The sequence below is a fragment of the Diplotaxodon limnothrissa genome, linkage group LG2 (genome assembly GCF_057381915.1).
Source record: "Diplotaxodon limnothrissa isolate DT_005_m linkage group LG2, D_limnothrissa_male_GT1.1, whole genome shotgun sequence".
Taxonomy (NCBI): Eukaryota; Metazoa; Chordata; class Actinopteri; order Cichliformes; family Cichlidae; genus Diplotaxodon; species Diplotaxodon limnothrissa.
The window spans coordinates 36,823,707-36,851,405 of NC_140597.1; the positions used below are offsets into that span (position 1 = coordinate 36,823,707).

At 39.4% G+C, this 27,699-nt stretch overlaps 1 protein-coding gene across 5 annotated transcripts; it reads left to right on the forward strand.

Annotated features, from left to right (window-relative positions):
• map7d3 (MAP7 domain containing 3) lies at positions 1-27,587 on the forward strand. Of its 5 annotated transcripts, none has more exons than XM_085363263.1 (20): positions 1-81; positions 11,611-11,712; positions 12,048-12,128; positions 12,532-12,695; positions 12,962-13,073; positions 13,517-13,600; positions 15,932-16,039; positions 16,776-16,877; positions 17,302-17,400; positions 19,155-19,280; positions 21,066-21,205; positions 23,165-23,292; positions 23,387-23,604; positions 24,982-25,111; positions 25,426-25,711; positions 25,914-25,967; positions 26,063-26,132; positions 26,320-26,467; positions 26,833-27,119; positions 27,206-27,587. In XM_085363263.1, exons 1-20 carry the CDS (start codon positions 36-38, stop codon positions 27,211-27,213), a joined length of 2,493 nt encoding a protein of 830 aa, XP_085219389.1. In that variant the 5' UTR covers positions 1-35; the 3' UTR covers positions 27,214-27,587. The 5 variants fall into 5 exon arrangements, with proteins under 5 accessions (XP_085219389.1, XP_085219390.1, XP_085219393.1 ...); XM_085363264.1 differs by having other exon boundaries at positions 21-81; positions 21,090-21,205; XM_085363267.1 differs by lacking the exon at positions 19,155-19,280 and having other exon boundaries at positions 21-81.
• The last annotated feature ends 112 nt before the right edge of the window (positions 27,588-27,699 follow it).

Sequence of the window (27,699 nt, forward strand, 5' to 3'; positions counted from 1 at the left end):
AAAAAAAAAACAGACAGAAGGAAAACTTCATAGAAATGGCGGAGGGTGCTTCGACTCTCAAGGGCTTGAGAGCCCAAATGGGTAAGAAATATGTTGGCAGTTGTGTCTATTTGTGAACCGCTTGTGTCTTAAGGTGTTGCACTCACTTTCTAACATTTGCAGTCAACTGCCGCCTCTGACCAGGTTGTTTGAGCGGTCAGCTTTTCTAGCTAGTAACGTTAGCTCGCTGCCCGGTTATGAGCCGAGTATGGACGCGGAAAATATCTGCAACTTCTTCCCACATTAAAAGTTACACGTTTGGTTGATTTTGTTAGCTGATGGTTGTGCTGATAACTTTTAAGGGAAGCAAATGGACTGTTCTAACTCGCTGTAAGTTAAATGCGTGCAGTTAACGTTCAGCTAAAGCTGCAACTATACGTCTTGCAGCCTGAGACCCGGTTGATATGCCACTACTTCTGCATTGTCACCTTTCACGCAAATTAATAACGTTGTACAGGAAAGTGGTTTTATGTGAGTTTATCGGAGTAGATAGGCGTCCTCTAAATTCTTTGTAAACTAAGCTAGCTTCTGTGTAACTGGTAAAAATAGTACTGGTTTGGATGTCGTTGCTCTTCGCTCCGAGAATCCTGTCAAACGTGGTCTTCTGTTGATCTTTGTCAGGAAGCTTTTTCTGATCGGGTCATGCATTTTCTAATAGCGGCGAGCTGATTTGATGCCCAGTACAGAAACCAGCAGGCAATTTATTTTCTCCACCCGTGGATCAGGCGGTTCATAGTGTATCAGCAGTTTTGTAGCTTCCTGCTTGAAACTCATCTTATCTTATGTTAAGTGATCTCTTCCCTCTCCCACATTCATTGTCCCACATTCATGCTTATTTGCTGACATATGGCATAACCCCCTTAGCGCTCCAGGGAGGGCAACTATAACAATGTCTGACCTGAATTTCAGATAAAGCTGCACTGTCAAACGCTGAGCCCTGAGCTCTCTCAGGACTGTGTAGCTGTTTTTCCTTAAATGCTTAGATGCACTGATACTATAGTTTTGGTTGGACCAGCAGCCATGTGTCGCCCACTGTTCTGTTAAGCAAAATGCACATTGGCCTTTTGGAGATTGCACTATGTACAAGCTGAAGTCTATCAGTGGGGCCATCCAGATTTGGACGTGGATGTTTACTGTGTTTGTATCTGCCTGTATCAATGCATGGTTTGTTATGGCTGGCTGAGCAGTCAAGCCTTTTTTTTTTTCCTGTTTAAAAAAACCAAACTGTTTTAGCGTAAAAATGGATTTTCTACATACCCAGATTGGGTGTAGGCATGTTTTACTCCTGGCAACAAATGGATCACATTCTAGTGCCGTTCTTCTTCCTGTTTTCTTTCATTTTTCCATTCAGTGTTTTCAGTCTGGCCCTCAGTTCTGTGGTGGGTTTTTTTGGTTGTTTTTTTTTTTCTTTTAATGAATATTTCTACCAAGTTTAGAGGTATGCGTTTGTGTCCTAGGCTTTATGAGGAGTTAAAACATGTCTTCAGCAAAAGTCCTTCAGCTTTCAGTCAAAGTGGAGGACTGACAATAATAAAATAATGCTAGGAATCTAGCTCATGTACATGGTCATTTCCACAAGAATGTGAGAAAGGAGAAAAGTACCCTGCTATTATGAAGCGAGATCACACTGCTGCAAGTAACACTGCAAGGTTGTCCGGATCCTGGCTTAACACATGCTGCAGCAGAATTAAAAGCATGAGAAGTATTTCTGAACTGGGTTAGATTTAACCAAAGGAGGAAATGAACCACCCTCAATTTTGATGTGTAGCTTCTTGGATTTGTACACTTAACTCTGGTTGTGTAGCAGAGGTGCCCCATCTTTTGATTTTTACCTCTTAAAATGATTGAGAGGATGTGTTACATTTTCCACACTCATGTATGCACGTACCAAATGATTTGAATAGCAAAACATGCTAATTTGTGTAGACTATAACTAACCTTAGACTAACCCCAGGGTAGTTTAGTTCATGAGGCGTTAGTTTGTATGTTTATATATCGTTGGTACTTCATTTTATGTTATCTAACACTAATATTTCCATCTCCACAAAGACAGATTCTCTACCAGCTTTGGTGAGCTGGGATAGCTTACGGACAAATTTCCAAATTGTCCCCTCTTGAAAGTCTTTGAATAGAAAGTTTTTGTGTCTTTGGGCAACATGTCAGAGCTTATTTCAACATGGTTCTCGACCTACACACAGCAACAAAGACCAAACGCATGAATAATGGGTTCAAGAGATGTTACACAACAAGTAAATGTCAGATATTCAGGGATTTTGGCTCTTCCACCACAGAAAAATTACAAAAAGTCATGGATTAATTTATCTAATAATAAACATATTTTTGCTTATCAAAGGAGGAAAAATAACAAAATGTATAGACTTCAAAAAGCTAACACATGCTCTTTGCTTTCAATGTCTGCACATCAATGGTGCGGATGTGGATAGTCACTCCTCAAATAGTCATGAAGATTAGTTCCACACTCTTGGCACCAAGAATGTTTTGGTTCAATAAGTCTTCTAAACTGTATAGTTTAAAGTGTGGTCGACTTGGCTGTACTTCTTGGGGTTTAATTAGAAATCTAGAGAATGTATATATTTATATTTTCTGCTTTTTTTTTTTTTTTTTTTTTTTTTTTTTTTTTAGCTTAACCCTATAGGACTGAAAAATAACACAACACTATAGGATATGAGCAGTATATAATTATTAAAAATAGTGGATGTGAGAATGATTACATTTGTTGATGTTTATTTTTTCTGTGCAAGACAAAATGGTCCACTTAGAGCAGGAGACTCTCTTGGAAAGTTGTCATCATCATCCTGCTGGTACTACAAATAGCCTGGGCTTACCTTTACATGAGTAGGTCTTGGTAATCCCATAGAAGATTTAGTGTGTTTGTGCGTGCGTGTTTCTTAGGCATCTATCAGCTGTGTCATCCATCCTGAAATTTTGTGTTGGTTGGCTCATTGTGTTGGTAACCTTTCAGTCAAATATGATAATTTTCTGAATTTGTGAAAAAATAAAATTAATTGAAAAAAATAAAGTAATCAGTGGTTCAGGTTCATGTTTGCCTGCATATTTGCATCTGATAGTGATCAATTGGAATTACAAGGCCATGTAGTCAATATCAAATGTTAATCCACCCTTATATTTAGCAACGTAGGCACTTCCTGTGCAGCAAGCTATTTAGTTGCACCATGCTGCAGGGCACAATAAAGAGTGCAGTTGAAAGGAACCATGGAAAGAAAACCCTGATCCACTGATCTGACTCTTGTGTGTCCACTATACTAATATGTGATGGAAGTTGTAAAAACGTCTTATGAGTATTCTTGTTGTTAAGAGAACTAGCATTTGCCTCTGACTGTTATGATACAAGGCTGACTGGCCTGTTTCCTGTTTCATGTTTTGTTTGGGCTGCAGAGCTGGGTCATTATCAGCCCCCCTGGTGGTCTTTACTGATGCCACAATAATCCATCAGAAGAAGGCAAATCATATTCAGTCGACAAGTATATCTGCTCTTTCTAATGCTAGAGATTCAGCATCACAACAGAAGTGCAGATTTATATTAAATGTTTGTAATATGTTACAGAGTAGGCAGTGCAGTGGAGTGGTGGCTGGTAGTGTTATGTTACAGCAAGGTTTGAAGCCAGCATGTTGTCTTTCTGTGTGGAGTTTGCATGTTCTCCCACAGCCTAAAGACATGCATAGGGATCGGTTAACTGGTGTGAGTGTGAGTGGTTGTCTGTGTTAACCCGGCAACAGATTGGTGATCTATCCAGGGCATATCCTGCTTCTGACAGCTGGGATAGGCTCTATCCCCCCACCCCCTAAGTGTTAAGCGTTAGATTAATTACCAGCTAAAATTCACAACTTTAGACTTTATGATTGCTGTTTTTGGAGATTGAATATTATCTGCAGTTTTTTTGCTTGTTGGTTGTTTTTTTTGTTTTGTTTTGTTTTTTTTGTCCCACGTTTTCAGCTACCGGTGATTCTTGCTCAGAACATCTGCAGTTATCAATTCCTCTCCAAACAATTGAGGAAAACATCACTCTGAAAATATATAATCTATCAAACAGAGTTTGAACAAGCAGTCATCCACAGCTTTTATCTCTTGCATGTGCCGTTTGAGACAGCTCATCAGCATTCTTCTGGTTTTGGCCTGATAATGGTCATCCCAGAAAACACTGATACATTATCAACATTTGAACTCTCAAATTGCAAAGAGATTTGAAAGTTCAAAGAGTTACAACAAAGCATTTCAGATAGTGTAAAGAGGATTGTGTATAAAAAAAAAAAAATTATATATATATATATATATATATATATATACATACATACATACTTTGCATTAAAGTAAGTGAATCTATGACTAAATGAGCTTGTAAACCCTGGCTCACAAGATTCGATATGTTTAAAATGCTTCCCCGGTGACTGTTAGAAAAGTTTAAACTTACAAGAAGGACTCCAAAAATATTTTAATCAAGTTGTTTACATGTTTGTTGATTGCCATCAATACTCATGTATTACAATAATAAGAATGATGATAATAATAATGATCATAATGATGATAGTTATACTTTGACAATGAATGCTAAAGATGAGTCCAGTAGCTTACTTGGTTATGTAGGATTTATGTGCCATCCATTTAGATGGGTTCAGAAATATCATGCAAATATTTCTGTAACCCAATGCAGACTCGTCACGGGGCGACTGCTTTTACTGCCTCACATTCTGAGCGAGGAAAAAAAACATGCTCCGTCTCATGTCTTTAAGGTTTTGCTGAATCGTGGTGTAGCAGGGATGATGTATGTTAATGTGTGCAAATCTCCATAGTGATGGAGGGATGAGTGAGTGCCTCTGATTGGCTCTTTTCATTTCTATGAGCACACCTGGCTCTCTTGAGGTCTGTTGGGAAAACAGTGTCTCTTCTCGCAATCTCATGAAAGCACTTTAATCAACACATGAATGTGTCTGATAGCAGAGATTTGTCTCATTTTATTCCAAGATGCATCTCTTGCTTGGATGTATTTATATATATTTTGCTTATTCCTTAAAACTACAGTCACTACTACTGTGACTGTGGAAGCCAAAAACCCAGTAAAAATTTATTTTACAGGTGATTATGCTGCACACTAGTAGACTTTTTTTTTTTTTTTTTTTTAGCTTAACAGCTGCTGCCTCCTCAGTTTGCACTTTCTGTCATACTTCCCTCTTTGCAGACAGTACAGTTTCCTGAAATTACAATCTTGAAGTATGAAACCTACTACAGAATGACCAAGGTCAAACTTCATGCTTGGATTAGCAGCTAAATTGTTTACATTGTTTTATATAAATATAGCATTTCATCACCCGCTTTATAAACGTATCCTTATTCTGCTGCAGTTTGTTATATCACCACCATTTCATTAACTGTTAATAAAAACACTTTAAATTGCAAATTACAAATTTGATATGATTTGACACTGAGTCCTGAGTGAGTCTTCAGGCTTGGTTTGTTTCTCTTTGTTGTAGCTATGACTCATCTAATTTCTGAGTCAGTACGATCCTTGATACAGGCATAAGCATGAATGAGAAGCACTTCACCTGTCCTTGCTGTCTGTAACTTAATATCTATCTTATCTTGTGACGGTGTACCCCATTGTTTTTTTCTGATTTTTCACTCTAATAGGGAAAAATATGTTGATTGTAGAGTTATAGAGGTTTCATCAGTGTCCAGTCATCCATATTTTAGACACTAGTAACCAAACATATAATGTAAACTCCTATAACTTTAATAAAGATTTTCTATTACTGTATTCCTTGTGGAATTGTATGATTGCCAAGTATTTGTTGCCTAATGACAAAAAAATAGTGACTGATAAGTAATTTATGAATCCTCTGTCTATTTACGAGTAATCTGCTACGTGTTGTGTGACAGCAAAACTGTTTAAAGTGCAGTCAAATCTTTCGTCATTTATTGATTTCTCCAAATGGAATGAAGAGGAGAGTCTGAGTACAAAAGTGAAGTGACTTGTAAACATCCAGCTGTACACTTCGACCCTTCATAAACGTCTCTGACTGGAGAGCATTGAGGTTGCCGTTTGGATAATTGGTGCATGAATAGTTAACCTGACAGGTCTAATTTCCTTTGCTTCACTGGGGTAAACAATTTCTAGTAAGTCAACAGTTCTTACTGCTAAATTTGGCACTGTTGCATTGTGTAAGAAGGGTCCATTGTCTTCTCTGCCTTACAGAGTAAGGTAATACTTGTAGAGTTGATTTCTATACAAGGAGAACATGCTACACTCGGAAAACCATTCAGTGTCTATGGTGGGTGAGTGGTTTGCTCATAGCAACCTGGTGAAAAGCTTTGTTTTCTTAAATTCAATCTCTCTGGGGCTGCTTCTTTTAAAGCTGTCTATAGTATATGTTACCCTGGTGGCAAATAATGTGGGATTATGAGGGTTGTGAGAATTCAGTGAGCATAGACTGTTTGAGGTGCTGGTGCGTGGCCTGTCATGATGATGCTTTGCATAGCTCAAATACTGATTGGTTCAAAAGTTGTCTAAAACTGGAAAGAGAATAATAGCTGAGTTGATCACAAAGAGGAAGAAAAGCAAAAACACATCAAAGATAAAAAAGAACACATGGAAAGCACAGATAATGCATGCAGGGGACAGTTTTCATTCTTTTTTAACAACCAGTTTTACTTCAGTATCAGTACCGAATAGTTCATTGTATCTTATGACTTCTGTCTTCTCAGCAGCATAGGGTTAAACAACAGGGCCAACAACAGCACAAAGACAACTGAGAGTAGCCCACATTACCGGTTGTTCCAAGTATTTTGACAGTACGCCACATGATAGCTACAGCATGTAGACGTAGGTTTGCAAAGCTCTGTGTAGGACGGGCAGTGCATCTTGTAACAGCTGTTTACAAACATCCCAGTGATTCAGTCATGGAGGTTTTGAGTGTGAAGCAATCTGAGTAGCATTAAACTTGACAATGGGTTCCTTAACCCATGCATTCATCTGGGTAGCAGCCGGCAGTTAATAATTGAAAAATTGTGCTTTTAAATTACTATTTGTAATACATAGAAGACGGTAAAGACCAGCATCTTGCTTTATCCACCAACTAAATGAAAATAGATTTAGAATAAGGACACATGATTCATGTTAACATGGGAAAATAAATACTGGATTTGCTTGATGGTATCATTGTTTTTTTGTTTTTTGTTTTTTTAATTCAAAGAAAAAGTACTATGCTTTTCGCATGAGCAGTCTAACAAGATCAAGAACATTTTTTCTTCAGTCACTTAGAATACCTTTGTGCGACAACAGTGTTGCTTCCTTAAACAATTATTGGCTCTATTTATCCTATTGCACCACTTGGACAATCATTTTTATAAGGTCCCAGTTTGTTAGTACTTAAGGAGCTCCTTTGCAACAAGAAATCTCCAGAGCTTTCCTAATATCTCCAGCATTTTAACTTTATTATGACATTAGTCATATGAGATAAATTGCTTGTGTTAAAACCTGGAGAGAGAGTCTTTTCTGGATCTTTTTTAAAAAGCATATGAAAAGTTGTTTTCATAATAGAAAATATATATTTTTAAGATTAACAATAGGATTGCTTAGTTGCAATGGAGACGGTGAGATGCTTTCACAGTCACAGGACTATCATTTTGCTCTTTGTCAGCATTTATATAATGCCAACAAGAAGGGAAGAAACTGGTAACTGATACCACAGCTCATAAAGCTTGATCATGTCCTTCATGTGCTTCCTTCCTGACTTTCTGTCCTTTAACCATACTTTTTTTTTTTATTTTTATGAATAGTTTTGGCTGAAGAAAGGACTATTGACCCTGCGATAGTTTGATGGGAGAGCTGATCTTCTCTTGGAGTTAGACTTTTTATAGGACAGACTGCACGCACATCAACTGTTAAAGCAATGATTGTGTTTTTGGGTACATGTGGAAATTAGTCATCAGTTGGTTTTATGTTTTCTGGATATTTTTATACTTATGAAATTTTGTACACCTGTGGGCGCACATGCTGTATACCAGGAAGCTAACAAGGGCTTTATTCTACTTTATCATTGAAGCTTGTCACAGAAAGCACTGTATGAATAACTACACAGCTGACCACAAACATGGTTGAATAACTGGATTGTTGTATAGCTTCAGATCTATTAGATCTCTCCAGATTTACCATTCATATGGAAAGCAAACAAAACAGAACAAAAAACAACTTATTCAAATTGTTTTGGTTTGAACTAATGGTTTAAACAGACTGTACTTGCTGTGCTTTGGGCCTTAGTATTGCCCCCTTGTAAGGTGCTTGCATGCCATCAAGCTCAACTTTTAGATCAATGTCTTGGCCAAGGACCCTTTGCTATCTAAAATAGACCTCCGAACAGACTAAGACAAAGCAACCAAAAACTGTTCTGTTATTTGAACATCTTTTGAGAGATAAGTGCCAAATCTTAGCCAAAACGTAACTGGTATTTAACAAACATTTGGATGTTTACCAGTGGAAGCCGTATTCCCTGCAAGGTACTGCTGACATGTCCAGAGTTTCCTGTTGCTGGATAAGTGATTAGGAATACAAGTGTGGGGTTTTTTTTGTTTGTTTGTTTTCTTTGTGTGTGTCGTGGAAACAAATACAATTTGTATAACATTAGTCTTTTGGTCCCTCATCACACTGTCTTTTAATTGATACTGGGCTGCCACAAACGATTATTTTGATAGTCGACTAGTCACCGATTATTTTTGCGATTAGTCGACTAATCGGATCATCATCCATTGGAGTAAAACGTACAGCTTATTGCACCGGCAGCATCTGCTCTTATATAACTATCATTAGCTTACAGCTTTAAGTGTTTAAGGTATGTGCTAACTAAACATAAAGACAAGATGATAGTTTATTACATTTTAATGAAATTTGCAGATTGTTTCGGTGAAGTTTAATAAACTCCTTGCTATCTAAAATATAACAGGACACCGGAGTATATTCTCGAGCATCTCACACTTCTGATAACCAGTTGTCTTCTTGACGTTTATTCAGCTGTGCAAAAAATATAACTTTAATCTCAGCCAAACCGATTTACTCAGGAACAAATAAAATACTAAAAAAAGCCAAATAATGACATTTTGAAGTTATCTAAGTGACTTATATATATTTAACCTGAGTAGCGAAAGACGGCGGTGGGTTTGAAAACGATTTGCCGGGAGTCCGGTGTTCTCACGGCTCTAGTGACTTTGCCCCCGGCTAGCTATTGAGCTAGTGGGTAACAGACGTCTCCGAAAACGTCGGCGCGCTTTTGAAAATATGTGGTGTCTTGATAAACTGAGCAGATATTTGAGGTTTACACAGTTACATTCTCGCCTGAAAATATGTTAAACGTTTATTTTGTGACCCAGAAAGAATAATAAGAGTAATATTAAAACTAACTAGCTGCCGCCATTGTTGGAAACTGAGCTGGGCTGCGCTATGAATTCTGGGACAGAGCTTCTTCTTCTTTGGGGTTTAACAGCAGCTGGCATCCTTGTACATGCAGTGCTGCCATCTTCTGTTTCAGTCCGTTATTACACTGTTAAATCCTACCACTTATTCCTGCGTCTTTTATGATCTTACAAAGCTTCAAACAACGCGTCAACTATTAAATCAGTCGTCGACGATTTTGATAGTCGATGTAATCGTGACTAGTCGACTAATCGTGGCAGCCCTAATTGATACAAATCAAATCATTTGAATTTCTGAATCTGGAGTTTTTATATCCATGATCCAAACTGGAATTGACAGATTAAAAGTGGCCACTCCCTTTTGTAAAAGGCCATCTTTAAAATGGTAGTGAACGATGCACTTATTCGGTCCAAATCTCACCACACCAGCATAATTCTCCCACAATTCTCAATGTGGAATCAGAGATGGTGGAAGTAGGGCTGGGCCATATTATACCGTTCACGGTAATACCGGTATAATGTTAGGCAACGATAGGAAAATGAAATATCGTGATAGAATGGGAGTAAAACGCGCATGCGCAGTGCCTTTGTTTTCATACGCACATGGCCGATTGTTGAGTGAAACAGATGAACCAGAATTGGTTTGTAAAAATGGTGCAACTTCAGTGATGTGGAACTGGTTTGGTGTTTGTCCGTCAGATACACGACAAAGCACATTTTTTTGCAGAACATGCAAGCGGCCGTTGTTATTGTCGTATTTGTCTGACTAAGATGCTCTTAAATCTGGGAGTAATCTGGGTCCTAAACTCCGTATGCTTCAGGTCAAACAACACTGCAGCATCACAGAGTTAAAAACTGTCTAAATTCTTTCATCTTTAATAAAACGATCAGCATTGCTGCTTTACCAGGTGTAACTATGAAGTTTAACTTCCAGGCATCCATGAAAACTAAAGTTATTACATTTAATGGAGTTAGACGTTAGCAGGAAGCTAGCGGAAGTTAGCTCGCTAGTTTCGCTAGTTACCTAAGCATGATATAGCATGTTCTGACTGAGAGATTTCTGAAAAAAATCAAACGTACAGCTCTGCTATCACTTCCAACATAAATGAAGACAGGAAACTAAACAGCAGTGACGTTTGTAGGGTTACTGAAGTTGGGCTAGCTGGTATATAATGATGTGCTACGTGATCGCTAGCGACACAGCTATGTTAGCATAACATAAACAGTGAAGCTGGAGGACGAACACTAACACTTTTCCACTTATAAAAGTTAACGTGAAGGTTCTTCATGGTTAGAGACAAATGCAATTGCATGGCAGGATGTTGTAAACGGACCAAACTTCAGTCAGGAGAACAACTGAGATAATCCATCCACAATACGAGGTTAGTCATTAATATACTGCAACAACATGGGAATAGAGCAGCTGCCAGAGAATTCAACATTAATGAATCAATGGTACAGAAGTGGAGGAAGCAAGAAGAATGAGTTTAATAAAGTTTGATTTATCTGACTGCTTTGTTTCGCTTAATGTGCCTTATAATCCCGTGCACCTTATGGTCCGAAAAATACATACTGCACACTGCAGTTTAATGTTGCAAAGCACCTCTTTTTAACTTCAGTGGATATTATACATGGTTATGCTCAGGATATGTCAGCCCATTTCTACTGGAAATGCCTTTTGGTTAAACTTTCAGCAAGGAATTTGCATTTGCACTGTTACATTTTTATAAAGCTTTAATGTACATAAAAACCAGCTTCTTGTTTAAGTGGAAATTAAATGGAAGGTTGTCTTTTTGCGCTAGTAATGTTGTGGAGTTGTATTTTGTCTCGCATCAATTATATCGTCGGTTATATCGTTATCGCAAATTTTCAAATATATATCGTGATAAATATTTTTGGCCATATCGCCCTGCTCTAGGTGGAAGTATAGCACGACATTGTGAGTCTACCTTTTATGCAGACATCAGATCGGTGCTGTTACTGTGTCTACTGTTGGCTTTAAAAGCGCAATAGTGTTGCATTGCTACCTCTTTCTGCCTTGCATACACTTTATGCAGAATAGGCAAAATAGTGGCACATTATTCCTGCCTTGAACAAGCTGTGTAAAAGGACTTGTTTGTTCTCTCATTCAGCTGCAGCTGCACAGGCACAAGCCGAGGAAAGGCGCAGCTTGGCGGGAAACAGCCCAGGACCTACAAATAACACACCAGCTAAACCTCAGGGGTGCAGGCCAGGTAAATGACACTACATCTTGACACAGAATCAAACTGGTTATTACAGATATTACCCTCTCGTGAGGTTATTGTCGTCCATAATCTGAAACATTAGATGCAACTCCCAATGCTTTTCTGCCATCCTCTCAGTGTGGCTTAATGCAGGTAAATCTTAGTCATCACCTTATTACCGTAACAGTTGACAAAGCTCATTAATGAGTCACATGCACACATCTGCCTGCCTGATACAAAGCCTTTGTTACGCTATGCTGCATTGTAATCCACCATCAAGTTATATGTGTAAGTATTCATGCACATGCTTTACCTATAAACCACATATGCACGTGTGCCTGCAGTACTTGACGGTGCCACACTTAGAACAGACGACAGACTGCGGGTGGCAAAAGAGAGACGTGAGGAGGCAGAGAGACAACAGGGTAAGAGGATAACCCCAGTTTTGGGATTAAGATATTTTAGCCAAAGAACTATAGTAAATACTCAAATAATCTGATATTGAGTTTATTAAATGAGCAATGGTTTTATTCATTTTAAACAAAAATACCTAACAATTGGATATAGCTGTTAGCTGCAACCCACCAATAGAAATCTTTCATTTACTTAGTTTGGTCTTACTAATATGTTAATTCAGTACAAATAATAATAATAATAATGGATTGGATTTATATAGCGCTTTTCAAGGCACCCAAAGCGCTTTACAATGCCACTATTCATTCACTCGCATTCACACACTGGTGGAGGCAAGCTACAAAAAACAAACAAACAAAAAAACAACAACATACTGACGAGTGATTTCTTTGTACTGCATGCTCATATTGCCAGCTTTACGAGAATCTCAGATCATGGAGCGGGAGCGCAAGGCCAAGCTGCAAGTGGAGCGTCAGATGGAAGAGCGTCAGAAAAAGGTTGAGGAACAGCGAAGGAAGGAGGAGCAGAAAAGATTGGCTGTGGAGCAGAAGAGGAAGCAGAAACAGGAAGAAGAAAAGGTAGCTTCAACACGGGTGGAAGCAGAGTAATGTGATCTACTCAGCAGCGCTCACTGCTGCTCAGCTGACATTTGTGACTAAAAGAATCTAATTTACATAAGAACACAGCTTACACTGTTTTTCTTCATATTTTTAAAGGACCATCACCGCGCAGTTGCCCATGAATTGTAATACAGTTATGAAAGCTACAGATCATCTTCTGTTTGTTTTGTTTTAGGCTCAAATGTTAGTCAGCTGCAAATGACTTGCATTTTTTCCCTCCTCAGGAGCACTATGAGGCAGTGATGAGGCGGACGTTGGAGCGTAGTCAGCAAGTCGAGCAGAGGCAGAAAAGATGGTCTTGGGGAGGACTGTCCACAGACTCAGATGGACGAACAGGTACTTTAGTTCGTCCTTGATAGTTCACAGTGTATTGTGTGCTACACCACAGCTGGGATGAAATTTGGCCTAAATCTGAAAGCTGTTCATTGCAGTTTTATTTATTTTATTTTTTTTCCAGCAGCTAATGCAAACAACAGATAAAACCAGTTGAGTTGTAGGCAGTTAGTTTACCCACATCACAGCATTCTTGCTTGTTGTCTGATCAAAGCCCTCTCAGACAGCCTCTCAGCCCTCATTTTACCGTGTCCGCCAGAAAATCAAACCAGTCCGGTGTATGTGATGATAGTCTGGTGTTCAGATGATAATCTGAACAGTGGGTGTCAAGTGAAGGATGATGACTATCAGCCATTTCTAACCTTCATCTCTTTCACTTATTTGAAGGATATGTCATGATGTCATATGTTTTATCGCTCTTTCCTGAGAGCTGTCTTTTCCCACAGGAGATTCTGATGCCAGTGCCTCATCTCCAGTAACTATAGTTATCTCCTCTCCCTCACCAGAAAAGCCACCAAGGAGTCATCAAGGTTTTGTTTGTTAATATTTAATTCACTGGTGTAGCTTCACAGCATGGGTAGTCACTGGCTCTCCAAATGCACTGGCAATGCTTCCTCCCAACACCTTTGTTTCCACCAACCTCATGCAGTTTTTTGTTTGTTATTTTACTAATATTTTTTTCTTTAGAGCCTTTGAGCTATAGGTTTGGTTACTGGTCACTTTTTCCATTGTTGTTTTTGACATTGTAACTAATCAACAAATTTTTATATACCCAATACATTTTTTGCAAAGGCAGTCAACCTATCCTTAATGCTCTGAAGCTGCCTTAAGGACACAGCTTATAATCATAAGAACTAGAATATCTATATTTTTAAAAAAAACCCACAGGCCTGAAGTAGAGCTGGGCGATATGAGATTTTTTCATATCACGATATGTTTTTTTCATTTCAGGCGATAACGATATCTATCACGATATAAGCCAAATAACTATATTTGTAAGATTTAAATGTGCCGTTGCTCACAAGTAAAATGTGAAATAATCAGCAGCTTGTTTTTATTTAAATATTTATTTCCCATAATAAGTTCAACAGGGTAGATGTACTTAAGGAACATGAGACTTTTTCAGATAAATAAAGGCAAATATTGCAAACTACACAAAAGGCAGCCGCTAAAGCGTTTAAGTTTCAAAATAGAACAAACGAAACAGACTAAATTGTCAATTCCACTTAGAAACAAAGTATTAATTCTAAAAATAAATCTTAGTTTGTTTTACAGAAGAACAGACAAAACTGACTAACTTTTGTCAATATCAAATAAACTGAGAACTAAAAGGAAATTCTCAATCTCTCCTTGTTGTATAGCTTAGCTTTTCAAACAGTTTTAACAGTTACTTTAGTCTGACAAAAGCCGAATGACGAATTAGCGCTTCCAGTCAGAGACTGAGGCTACGTCCACACGTATTTTTGAAAACGGAGATTTTCTGTTTTCGTTTTAAAAAAAAATCCTGTACACACATAAAGGCAGAAATGAAGGAAAACGCTGCTATGAACATGCCAAAGCAGCAGGTGGCGCTAGATTCCTAACCGTGCAGAAATGTTGGCCAATCAGAAGTCTAGAAGCCTCGGTGGGAAAAAGTAAACAAAGCTGGGGCATAGAAGCAGAACAGAGTCGTATGTGTGGACGGACAGTAACTGTGTGTATATGTAAGCATTTAAACACTGCAGAGAGTAGAATTAACAGTAACAGTATTGTAGAAATTCATTTCACCGAAACAATAACGTGGCGCACAGTGTGACGCATGCACCAGTTTATTGTATTTCCAGACTTGCTTTCGGCACAATTTACAGTGCACGCTACTCTGTTTTTTGTCAGACTTGAAATAGCCGAAATACCTTCACCCTACGGAACTTCTATGGCTCTTCCGTTCGACAATCTCTCCGGCATTGGAACCATCATCTGTTTTCTCTTCGGTCACGCTCGGTTGATTTTTCTAGTCGGCACACTCATTTCCTCCATTACCCGCTGCCTGCTTCCCAAACAAACACACGTGCGGCTTGGCACTTGTGCTGTACCTAACAAGTCACGCGACGTGACGCTGCGGCTGTGATTGGTTCGGCTCTGCGCTACTGAATTTGGATTGGCTGACCTTTTTTTTTTTTTTTTTTTTTTTTTTTTTTAAGAGGACGAGAGCGGCGAGGTCTATCGCGATAGCTTAATTTCTCTATCGAGTAAAAGTTATATCGCGATACATATCGTTATCGTTCTATCGCCCAGCTCTAGCCTGAAGTAAGGACATGAATGCAAATCGTTTTTAATATTTAAGGATTTTAAATGTAAAAGCCATTTTATTCCTGAATTCTGGCTGTAATTGCTCATTCCTATTGTTGTGCATTTCAAGATCACATGGGTGACTTTGCAATAATTTCTCTTTGAATGGTATTCCAAGAAAGCACTATTGTATCTGGCACAGACAATATGTTTATGCTCTGCTCTTGGAGGGATTCAACATAAACATTTTTTGTTTACTAACTAACAGCAATGCCTGATTCTCAAATCACAGTGGCTGTGTTTTGATATTTATGCTTATGGCATGTACTGTTGTCGATTCGGTGTGTTGCTGAATGCCCATTTTGTTAGTAGCACGATAGCATGATCAATTAAGTTAATAGGAAAATTCATCCCCAAAGACAAATATAGTTTGTGTCCTTTTATTTCAGGTGTATTAACTTATAGCCCTTTGCCTGTTGGAGGTATTGAAATACAGCAGATCATTTTACTCCCTTTTGTAAACCTAAATTCCCTCCCTTTTGCCTCCGGTTTAAATCCCGCCTCCCTTGTCTGTCTTTCCTCCTCCCTCTTAGTGGACAAGCGCTCCACATCCACCACAAACCTGAAACAGCCGCCTGAGGCTGGCATGAGCAAACGCCTATCCTCCTCATCTGCCACCCTCCTCAAATCACCTGACAAACGTAAGTCTCCTCGCCTCCCTCCCTCCCCTCCTTCCTCCCTGCTTCCATCCTACCCAGTGCTGCAACTTAACCAACAAAAGTGTTTTGTTTTTGTGTGTGTGTGTGAGAATATTTATGAATGAGCTTTTTCAGGTATTGTACCATTTCTGAAATGGAACAAACTGAATGAACTCTGACCCCTCTCCTTTTTCATATCCAGGGTTTAACAGACTCACTGATGCAGAGAGGGATTGGTAAAACTGCTTTAATCTGTTTCTCATTCCTGATTCCAGATACTGCCCAGTTCTTCTGCATACATTCACTGCATCTCTTCGGATTCATTAATCAGTAAATAGTTTTAAGGGCTGCTGAGCACCAAACGATGATGTTCATGAATATTCTCTTGTATTATAGAGAGCTGTCACTCTTCTGTTACAATATACTCAATCCTGTTTTGATTCACATAGAATATAGTAGAAGTGTACAAAAAAAAATCATGAAACGGGTATTTGATTTCTACAGGAAACAATCAATGCAGATGGGTGAATCACATCTCTTCACAGCCTCTTCAGGCTGACAGTGTCATTTTTATTTTCCTTTTCAGCATAACTGGTTTCTCTTTACTTCTCAGCTTGTTTCATAATAAATTATGCCACCACTCTGAATACAATATATGAATTAATTCCAAAATGTTGTGTACCAGTTACAAGCTAGTCTCGTTATTTCACCTTTGGGTTATTTCATCATTGTCCCTCAGGTGTTAAGCCAAGGAGTTCATCTTGTAACCGGTTACCTAGCAATGCCAATGCTGATCAGGCCAGTAAGGAAGACGACAAAAAGCTTCAGGTGGAACAGACAGGTGCAAAAGATCCCCTCTTCATCTCGCATGATACTTTAATAACCAATATTGTGTTAAATACACAATTTGTCAAAATAATGCATTATTTATTAAATACTCAGCTGTGTCTTATGCATGACACGCACACTGAAGATTTGCTTATTGCTTGTTATTTTGTTGAAACACTTAAAGAGGCTAAAAGTAGTATTACAATAGTCAGCTCTGATTTAGGGAGAATGAGCTAGTGTGATCAGATGGAAAAGTTGAAGCTCGTCTTTGTATCAAGGCTTCATCTCTTAAACTGGGGCATCAGCTGCTGTCAGCCTTAACCCGGTGACTCACATAAAGCAAAACAAAGTGCACATGACTTGTAGACTTTCTTAAGGGTTTCCTTGTTGACTCCCCCAGTGCCTGCTTGGCTATAACTCCACTCTCATGTTCCCAGGCCGTTCTGTGAAGAAGAGAAGTTCCTCCCTTACGCGAGTAAGTCTGGGCAGAGCACAGACCCCTGCAAAGCCTGATAAGGGGACAACGGATGATCAAGGTGGCTAGCATGAACAATCAGCATGCAACACTCATGCATCTTTCTTTAAATAATAAGCATGTGGCTCTGATGCTACTTCATCATTCTGAATCCTCTTGTATTTTTAAATCCTTAACAACGCTGACTGCTGCTAAGAGCTTTTAGGGATAATAAATCTCATTTATCTCCTTTCAGACTTATGAAGTTCAAGGTTTTTTTTTTTTATGCTGGATCTTCTTGCTGCATATGGCCTTTTTTTCCATTCATGTTCTCATTTACCTAAATGCTCATTTACACCCATGTCAGATGCAGTTTTCTCTACACTGCCAGTTGTCTTTGATTTTCTGGGAATGTTATGCTTGTTCCATCAGTCCTTTAACCTTTTTGCTGTCTTGACCTAGCTGATGCTGCTCTACGTCACATTTCTCACTGGAAGTGAATCTTGTTTTAACCCCCTTTGTATTTTATTTTTTTATCTTTTCATTTTTTCAAGTGTTCACTAAGGAAGTGTCTGTTGTGTGCTCTGCTTGGACTAACACTGTGTATTGTTTTGTTGTCACAAAGTGTTGATTGTTTTCTCCCTCCGACATGACGTCATAGGTGGATTTAAGTCACTCGTGCTTCATTGCGGTGTGTGTCCGTGCCATCCCAACATAGCAGCCACAGAGCACACAAATGACCTAAGCAAATCACTGTACTCTGTGTGTTGCTATTAACAACCAGTGCTTTTATTTGTTCCGTAGCCAAACCAGTCTCTTTGTATGTATGAAACTAAAGAAAAAAGCTCTTGTCCTCTATTCATGTATGTTCTGTGTGTTTAATCTGAGCAGTAGCACAACACATAAGCTGTCTTCCATACTGAATCAGCATTTTAGAGTTTAAATAGTTTTTTTTCATAATTCTACCCTTATTACAAAAATAACTACAGAAATTATGACCTGGATATAGAGTAGGAAACAGCAGGAAGTCATGTCGCCAGCCTCAACGGGCAGCCACTAAATGATTAACAAAAATCAGGTCTGTCAACAACACATGTCTCCTCAGGAAGGGGCTATAAAAGGAAGTGAGAATCTAGAATCTCCTTTTGAAGAGCTAACATTTAGGTACATGTAGCAGAAACAACCTATTATAAGCTCCAAATATTTCTCAGTTGCATTTTTTTTTTTTTTTTTTTAAGTATCAGCAGCAGCCTTAATGGGGAATTTTCTTAGTGTCTTAGCTAGTGTGCTTTTAGAAGGGCTGTAGTCATCCTCTTTCTTTGCAGGAATAATTTGGACCGTTTTTTCTATTTCCACAATAGAGAACATTGCACAGCATTAGATGTAGCACTGTAATAGACATGGTCACTGTTCTTTTGTTTATTCTTCTCTTCTTCTTACCCAGTATTATTCTTCTGATTGCTTTAAAGTAATTTCATAATTTGTTTTTCCCTTCAGCAAATCCTAAGGAACCATTACTTTGATGAGCTTTTCACTAATCACCTACCAGTCAAACTCTTTTATCAGTCTCAGTACTTTTCCACGGTCACCTTATGTACTGTCTTTTATTGAGTATCCTTCTTTAACTCTATATTTATGAAAGTATAAAGACAGTTTATAAGGAACCTATCTAAGACGAGAGCCATTACCTTTGGTTCTGTATGTTGATTCTCTTGTTAAATCACATGGTGAACTTTGTTTCTTTACTTTTATTCCCCATTCTCATCCACTCTTTCTATCTTGGCCTTTACATTCTCTTGCTTTTTTCCGGTGATCTGTTTTTTTTCGGACGTGTAGCTCGCAGGCCACTGGCCACTACTGTGGATGGAGGGGTCCTTAGTCGCCTGCTCACACCCACCCAGGCCTCACTAGCTAGGAGCAAGAGCGCTGCCGCCCTGTCCGCTGAAGGAACAGATGCCCCAGGTAACCTCCGCTTAGGAGACCCTGAAAGAGAGGAAAGTTGGCCAGGGACAGACCTGGTTACCCTCTCGTTTCATCAGTAAAAAGTCAACCTAGGTATTCCCATTATCAGTTAACTAGATAATTTCATTCCACTGCCCAGATGCACTTTTGGACTTTTCAAAGTGATTGGTCGCTTCAGAGTTTTGACTGCAGTTGTAGTGATCAAATGTTAACGTGTGCACAGTAATTAATTATAATAAATAGCATGAGAAAGTGTATTTACATTCTAACAAATAAACTGACATACTCACACACACGTTTAGTTTACATGCATTTCCAAATCTGATACAATCAGTTGTTGTGTGCTGAGCTGGGCTGTGCAGGGCAGTCTTGGTCAGGAGCATTTCTCTGCCTCAGAGTAGCTTCAGGGTCCACACTAGGAGATTTACTCTAAGCTGCTTACCTATTGGTTCTTGTTACATCAAAGTAGGTCTGTTGTGCCTTTCCATGAGTTCTCATAGTGAGGCATAATATGTGTTGATATTGTGGATGCTTTAAAGCATCCTGTGTGGGTTTTTATGTCGCCCTCGATGACTGACATGCCTTAATGTGAATAAGTTTTTTGCTGTGGTGGTAATGATCAATTGCTCTATAGTGGTTGACAGCCTGCAATGATTAACATACAACCACAGTAATGAATACCTCTTTTTCCCTGGTTGACTGTGTGTTTTTATAGGTAGGAAGGGGAGTGTACTGTAAAGCACTTCAAAGCTGCAGCTGCATTTCTAGTGTTGGTTTTAGGCTGTGGCGTTTATTGAGTATTGAGTGGCCATTACAAACCTGTTAGAAGGTATAGATCCTCTGCTAAGTTTAGCCCCAGTAGAAGCATGACTCGTCCACATTAGCAGCAGCTCATTACAGGGTAGGTTTCATAGTCATTGCTGCGGCGCAGTATAAACTCTGAATGAATTTAGTGAACAGGCTGTGGCAGGGAGAGTTCTTTGGGTCTTGGGATTATGATGGTTAATCCCTCAATCTGACACAGCAAGCTAGTGCACAGCACCATTTCCTCTTCTAACTGCAGGCTAGACTAAACCTAATTGCTAAAGACAGTGTGTTAGAGCCTTTGCCATTACAGTGTTATAGTTATTTCTCAGTCCTGTCCTGAAACTTGAAAGGTTGGTCTCTCTCTGATTAGGAACAGTTACAGCATGACAAAAGAAAGACATATTACTCATTACTCATACTCTAGTTACTGTACTCGAACACAGCAAGCAGTGCTATTTACATTCACTATGTGTTTAACGTACTAATAAATCTGTGTGATTTTTGTGTGTGTGCAGTGTCAGTGTGTGTTCTACTTTGGTGGTGGTAGGTTTTACATAATGTGTGTTGTGCTGTGCTTATGGTGCCCGGTGTTTAGATTTGTTCATGTTGTATCCAGAAGCTGCAGGGTGTTTGGGTTTTTCGCCACATTGTTGCTCCCTGCTTGTTATGTGTCTCCAGTAATTTCCAGCCCGTCCGGAGTTTCAGAAATTAAGCTATTCCCTGCGTAATGAGCTATATCTAACAAGTGGCTTTTTTGTTTTTTTGTGCTCTCTCTCCTTACAAAAACCTTTCATTTCTTCCATCCATCATTCTCCCTTCCTCATTCCTTCTTTCCCCAACCTTACCTCTGTATTCCCCCTCTTTTCTTAATCATTCACTCCTTTTGCTTTTTGCTGCTTTGCTGCCCAATTTGGTCGCTTATCACTCCTCCCATTGGTTGTGCTCCCATGGTCCTGCGATGACTGTGTCCTTTACCAGAGTGTCACCTGTGTCCTCGCTCAGCCTCTGCCAGCCCATTGCACCCACCCCGTGGTCCAGTGCGCAGCCGCAGCAGCGACCGACAGAAGAGCAGCATGACCACATCTGTGTCAGCCGATGGAGCCCTGGACCCTTCGATGGTATGAACACCTTCGTTTTAATAACTGAACTTAGCTTTTAATCGTTGATCTCAATTTTAAAAATGTTCTCATGTCAGAAAACTGAAAAATAATGTTCGATTTGTTTAGTATCACTTTGGATTTGCTGATGGAGTAACCTGGATGTAGGGCTTTAGCTGGCATCTCCTAATCCATATCGAAATTTCCGAGTGATCATAGACACATTTAGGTTACGCATTTGGTTGTGACTATAAGAACGACAGAGTATGTTATTCTGCTCATAGAAGATGTGCTTGAAATAATTTAATGGAGTTTTGATTATATTACATAATTAAAAAAAACATGTGTAGCAAAGCTATGGTTTTATTTCTGTGGGAAAGTTGTTAAATTTTGTTTGGAAATCATGGACAGAAAAAGTTTCAGTAGCTTACTTTTTTTTAGTAGCATTGTAGCAAGAGGGAGCACAGCAAGTAGTGCTATCTACAGTGACTGTGTGTTTAGTGTACTAATAAATCTGTGTGATATTTGTGTGTGCAGTGTCAGTGTTTGTTCTACTGTGGTGGTGGTAGGTTTTATGTAGTCTGTGCTGTGCTTGGTGTTCATATTTGTTCATGTTGTATCCAGAAGCTGCAGGGAGTTGACAGAAAATGAAAACTTTCCTACATTAAAATTTGTGCAACAAACAGAGTGGCATGGGAAATAAATTGCCCCCTTCCTGATGTATTAGTGAGTCGTCAATGCACATTTGGAGTATTTGTGATAGGTCGCACACTCTTGGGAAGGTGTAGAGGTTTCTTTATTTGTGGATAATGGCTCTTGCTGTGGTTCACCGGAGTCCCAAAGCCTTAGAAATGACTTTGCAACCCTTTCCAGACTGATAGTTGTCAATAACTTTCTTTCTCGGCTGTTTCTTTAGATCGCAGCACTGTGTGTTGCTTTTCGAAATTTATTAGCCCACTTTATTTTGTTAGACAGTTTCTATTTAAACGATTTCTTGGTTCAGCAGCTCTGACATTAAGCATGCCTGGGTGTAGTTAGAGAAAATAAACTCAGGTTTCCATAAATGTGATTAATTACAGTCATCTCATCATTTAAAGGAGGGTGGGTTACTTTTTCCACATAGAGCCAGTTAGGTTTGGATAACTAACCAGTGATCTCTGTCTAGTATTAGAATTTGTTTGATCTAAAACATTTAAGTAAGACAAATATGCAAAAAATGCTTTTTCATGTCACTGTATATGCATATATCCTGCTACATTTGCCTGTCAAAGTACTTCTGCAGGATGCTAACCATAGGGAAATGTTACTCATGCAGCTGCTCTTTGGACTTTGCTGGTCACTCATTTAAACATGGGCAAAATTTCATACTGCTGATGCTTGAGGGTCTTATCTGTATGGTCTCACTTGTTGGTCTGCCGTGCCTGGTTCTTTCTCAACCTGGCTTTCTTCCGCCTTCGCTGTGGTTGTGAAGGGCTTCATTGTCATAGTATGAAACAAAGGGATTCACAGTGGCCCGATTATGGACAAATCAGGCCATGCAAAGCAGACCCCACCCAGACCGTGGGACCCAATGTCAGAAGCCTCTGACTTTTCTCACCATCATGTTATCATCTCTCCTTAAGATGTACTGAATGGATAATGTGGATAATTGGAATTCAAAGACTTCTATTTGTATTACATCTCAATACAAACCAGTAATTGTTTTAAAGTTAATTTTCAAGACCTGCAGCAAAAGTAATCTACAAAGATTTGTAGTGAAAGAATACGGTGAGGAGTTTGTTACAAAGTAAAAGCTTTTTTGGGGGGGAATCAGTTAAATTCATCACTAAAGTGCTTTGTTTTTCAATATGTTCTATAAATATTTCATAATACACAAAGGATTTTGTGGGAATTGGTTTTATGTTCTTGGAATAACCCTATTTGAGAGTGGTTTCATTAATACTGTCTCCACTTGTGTCCTTTTTTTTTGTGAAATTACAGAAAGATAAGAAGTTAACATCACCTGTGGGGCAACGTCCTGCCTCCCCATCCACTCCAGGTCGGCACCGTTCGCCATCGCCTGCCCCCAGTCCAGGTCCGAAGAGGACTCCTTCGCCTTCAGCACCCAAGTAAGACTCCTGCACAGGATTTGTTATGAAACACATGCATTTTCATTTGGTTTTAAGTCAGAAAATAAGATGGCACACACAATTTCTTCTGCAGGCAAAGCCCTAAGATGCGCCCAGCCTCTCCAGGCGCAATGAAACAACGCCCACCGTCTCCTCAGCCTGCATCAACCAAACCCCCACCCATCCAGAAGCCTCTCGCTCCAGCAGGACCACCAACCTTACGAAAGAGGAACTCCAAGTCCAAAGATCTATGTCCTGTTCAAGCTGTGGCTCAACAGTCCTCTGATTCCAGCAAGACCAAAGACAAAGATGGTGAGCAGTTAACAGAGAAAGATTGCTTTATGTACTGTGACTTAACAGCTATTGTCACCTGGCAGTCGGTAGCAGTATTTGCCAAGACTGTTCATTATCCTGCAAACCAGGATGTTTGTTCACTGTATTCAGACATACATTTCATTTCAGCCAGTAAAGCAGGACAAGATGATATCTTTGTAAACCAAGCTAAGTCTTAAGTCACTAAGTTAAAGTGTTTTCGGCTAATGTACTGCAGCACGTCTAGTTCCAGGTGATTACCTCCAGGTCATAATGACATATCCCTTTTTTTCAAAAATGTTGCTTCTGCAAAAAGACTGTTTGTCCTGCACGTAGTTATTGGCACATGCTTCATTGACTGCATTCAGAGGAAACTGCAAACAGAATTTGTGCTTTAAGCACAAGGGAATCACAATCACTGAACATGGTTTTATAACATGTCATTTTATTTTAGTAGACACACCATTATTGGGATTGTGTTTACATATTGCAATAAATCTCGGTGAAGCAGAAAAGGTAGCGTTTATCACCTGGAGTCGCATGCTTTAGACATTTGGATTTGCTGTTTCTTCTGCCACCTCCTGGCAGGGAAAATCGTTTTCATATGGATTTACATGCAACCAGATATCCACTGTGTGTTAAAAGCTCTAAAAGCATGGTCCAGTTTAGGTTGCACATTTATTTTTAGGAGTGTATGAACGGCGTTTACCCTGTGTCTGCTGAGATAGGCTCCCCAATGGCTGTTTTATGAGCAGTTAAGAAAATGGAAGGATGGGTTTATTCAACAGTCCAGCTGATAGATTTGTCACATTGCTTACTATGGCTTAACACACCCAATACACCCAAAACATAAATGGATAAATGGCTTGATGTGTTAACCTTTGTTGTCTAACCTCATGTATGAATTCCTGAGGAGAGTACTTCACTCAAAGCAAAGGGATACTCTGGGATTCAAGTTGAACTTTATCAAGACACTTTCTTCACTGTTCTGCTTCTGTCTTTTCTGTGATGACAAATTCTTTGTGAGCTTTGTGAGCTGCTGGTTTTCAGGACTGTCTGGAAGTCACAATAGAAGTAGCAGTGCGAATCCTCGCTGAGAGAGTATTCAAGAGTGTAGTCCAGGCCTCAAAAGGCATCCAGTATGAATCAGGGGTATGATAATGGACATGGTCTGATACTTGAGGGCAAAGGTATACCTGATGAGGGGATGGGACTTTACCATGTGCTGATGAAGGTCGGTGATGGTAGGGATGATGTGCTGCCAGAGCTTGATTTGAGAAGAAAGGTTAAAGTTGAGGTAAATCAGGCCCGTACAGCATTGACAAAGTAGCTGACAAAAAGTCCTCAACCTCCGCATTTGTCTTTTCCACCTGTCAGACTCAAAGGCTACGTCAGGCACCAACTCGGCTGCTGAGGCTGCCAAGATCCTGGCAGAAAACCGTAGACTGATGCGAGAGCAGAAAGAGAGAGAGGAGAAGCTTAGGCTACAGAAGGAGGAAGAGGAGAGGTAAGGTTATTTGAGCTGCTGGAACTGTGTTCTTGTTTGTTCCACAAGTTATCATCATAAATTATTGTTTTTATTGTGTGTTGTTTGTCTATATATGACAGAGTAACCTCATTTATGACCACAGCGTAATACCATTGACAACAAAGTTGTTTAATAACAACAGTAGTTTGGAGCTGCTTGTATTTTATAGCCACATGTGCGATTTGCATTGTTTTAGCTAATGAAACAGGCTGAGGCATACTGGTAATGAATACGAATAATTTTCATTTGTCAGGATACGTTAAATTAAGAGGTGCCATTTTTGACTATCTTAGGTTGAGAAAAGAAGAAGAGGCACGATTAGCAGAAGAGGCTCGATTGAAACGTCTGGAGGAGGAAAAGCAGCTTGCAGAGGAGAGAAAACTTAGGGAAGAGGAAGAGGCTCGCCTAGCAGAGGAGGAACGGATTAGGCTGGCAGAGGAGGAAGCACAAAGGCAGGCTGAGCTCCAAAGGGAACGCGAGGAGGCCGAGGCCAAAGCCCAGGAGGAGGCAGAAAGAGTTCGTCAGGAGAGAGACCGCATTATGCAGCAGAACCAACAGGAGCGTATGGAGAGGAAGAAGGTATGATGGGTGCATCAACTTTTTAAATTTTTGTTTTGGGCCTTGATTCATCGACGTGTCATTAAATAATTTTGTTTTGACAAGAAGTTACATCGAGAGTCAGTTTTTTAACCATCAGTCTCTCCTTTACCCAAGAGTCCAGATCACATTGGCAAAGTAATTACTAGAAATTAATTTCTAACCTAACTTCTTTCTGTTACAGAGAATTGAAGAAATAATGAAGAGAACTAGAAAAGGGGACCAAAATGATTTAAAGGTGAGCTCACATTCAGTCAACCCATTTGGTCGTATTTGTGATTTTTGGAAAATTCCTTCACAATCAAGGTCGGTTAACATTTGTCTCCTGTGTAGAGAGATGATGATAAATGCACACAGGAGAATGAAGATGAGGAAATGGACCAGATAAACTATGAAACTAAAAGTAAGAGTTCTCCAGTCTTTTTCAGCTAAGAATCTAAATATGCTGAGCGACTTTCATTATTTGTCTGTAACTGCGAATGTATCTTCTTACTTTCAATGTACTTACATATTGCTTGAGTAAAATTACATATATTTCTATGCGACTTGTGACATATCTAATCTGTGTTTTCATTGTCGCCCTAATACAGTAACAGAGATTGACAAAGATGAGAGCTGTCTGTCCTCCGGTGAGCCTGCAACAGAGCGAGAAGAGCCTCTGGGCCACACGGACGAGACATCAGAGACAGACAAGGAGAATAACAATGGCACAAGCACAGATGAGACTCAGGCAGAAAGGTACAACTGTAGAGAAACCAACAAAACCCACAAACTGAGTTACGTTTAGTCATCTAAAACTGCCTCAAATAGTTGGCACTTTTCTTCCTCACAAAATACCTCGGTATTACAAGTTAGCTAACATGTCAGAGGTGGGACAAGATTTTCTCACATTATTAAACTGTTTCGGTATGTTAGTGAAGCCAAAGACTCCCATCTCATATTTTACAGTTTGGCTTCTAACATTTTACAGAGAAATACATAAAATACATTACATTTCAGATCTTTTTTCTCTCTTAAGAATCAGATTTTAGTTCAGATGTATTTCTATTAAAATACAAACACCTATAATAATCTCTTACTCTCCCTTGGTTCCCCTTCTTCAGTCCAGTACCTGAGGGTCGCCTTGTCGAGGGTTCTGAGTTCACGAATGAGCAAGACTCTACCAAGTTGGTCTCCACAGTCAATGGAAAATCCAACCAATGGAGCTTTGAGGAGCTCATTGATCTTAACGGCCACTCCAAGTCTCGACCCCTCCTTGAGGCGGGGGACTGTAACAATGTCTTGATCAATTGTGACGGGAGCTCAGATGGAACCAGAGTAGCCTTTGAAGACAATGAAACCCCCATCAGCACGCTGCATTCCTCCAGTCAACCCTTAGAAGCCCTGCCAGGTGAGCTGTCAGTCGCTGATGACTCCGATGCTGCCATTGTCTAACTTAACAACTGACAAGAACTCTCATGTTTTATGTCCCTCCAGAGATTTGACGTCTGCGGCGTCGCTGAGAAGCCTCTTATTGCTGCACTCCTAAAGTTCCTGTCCAGTTGACCTCCTTAAAAATTCTGTCAATTCCAAGCAGCTTTCTCCCCTTTCTCCTCCTTTTCCAGAGGGAGGAGCACAAGGTGAAGTGGAAAGACCACCCAAGTGCTACGTTTGCACCCTACATGATGAGGAAACTATGTATTGAAAGTATATATTAATAATTGTGCTTCAGGGAAATGCTGTCTGTTCTTTCCACATGCTTACCCTGGGTCTTTTTCCTCTTCCTCTTGTGGTTTTTAGTTCTCCAGATTTTTTTTTTTTTCTCAATTTTGTTCAGTTTTGATGATTTTTTTTTTTTTAAAGTGTTTGCTTTTGTCAGGGGTGCGTTGTTATAATTTATTAATTTTGGCTTCTTTGATATTGTAATTATTGTTATCAAATGTTTAGTCTTTTTTTCTTCTTGTGAGAATATTCCAGGACACATGCACAAT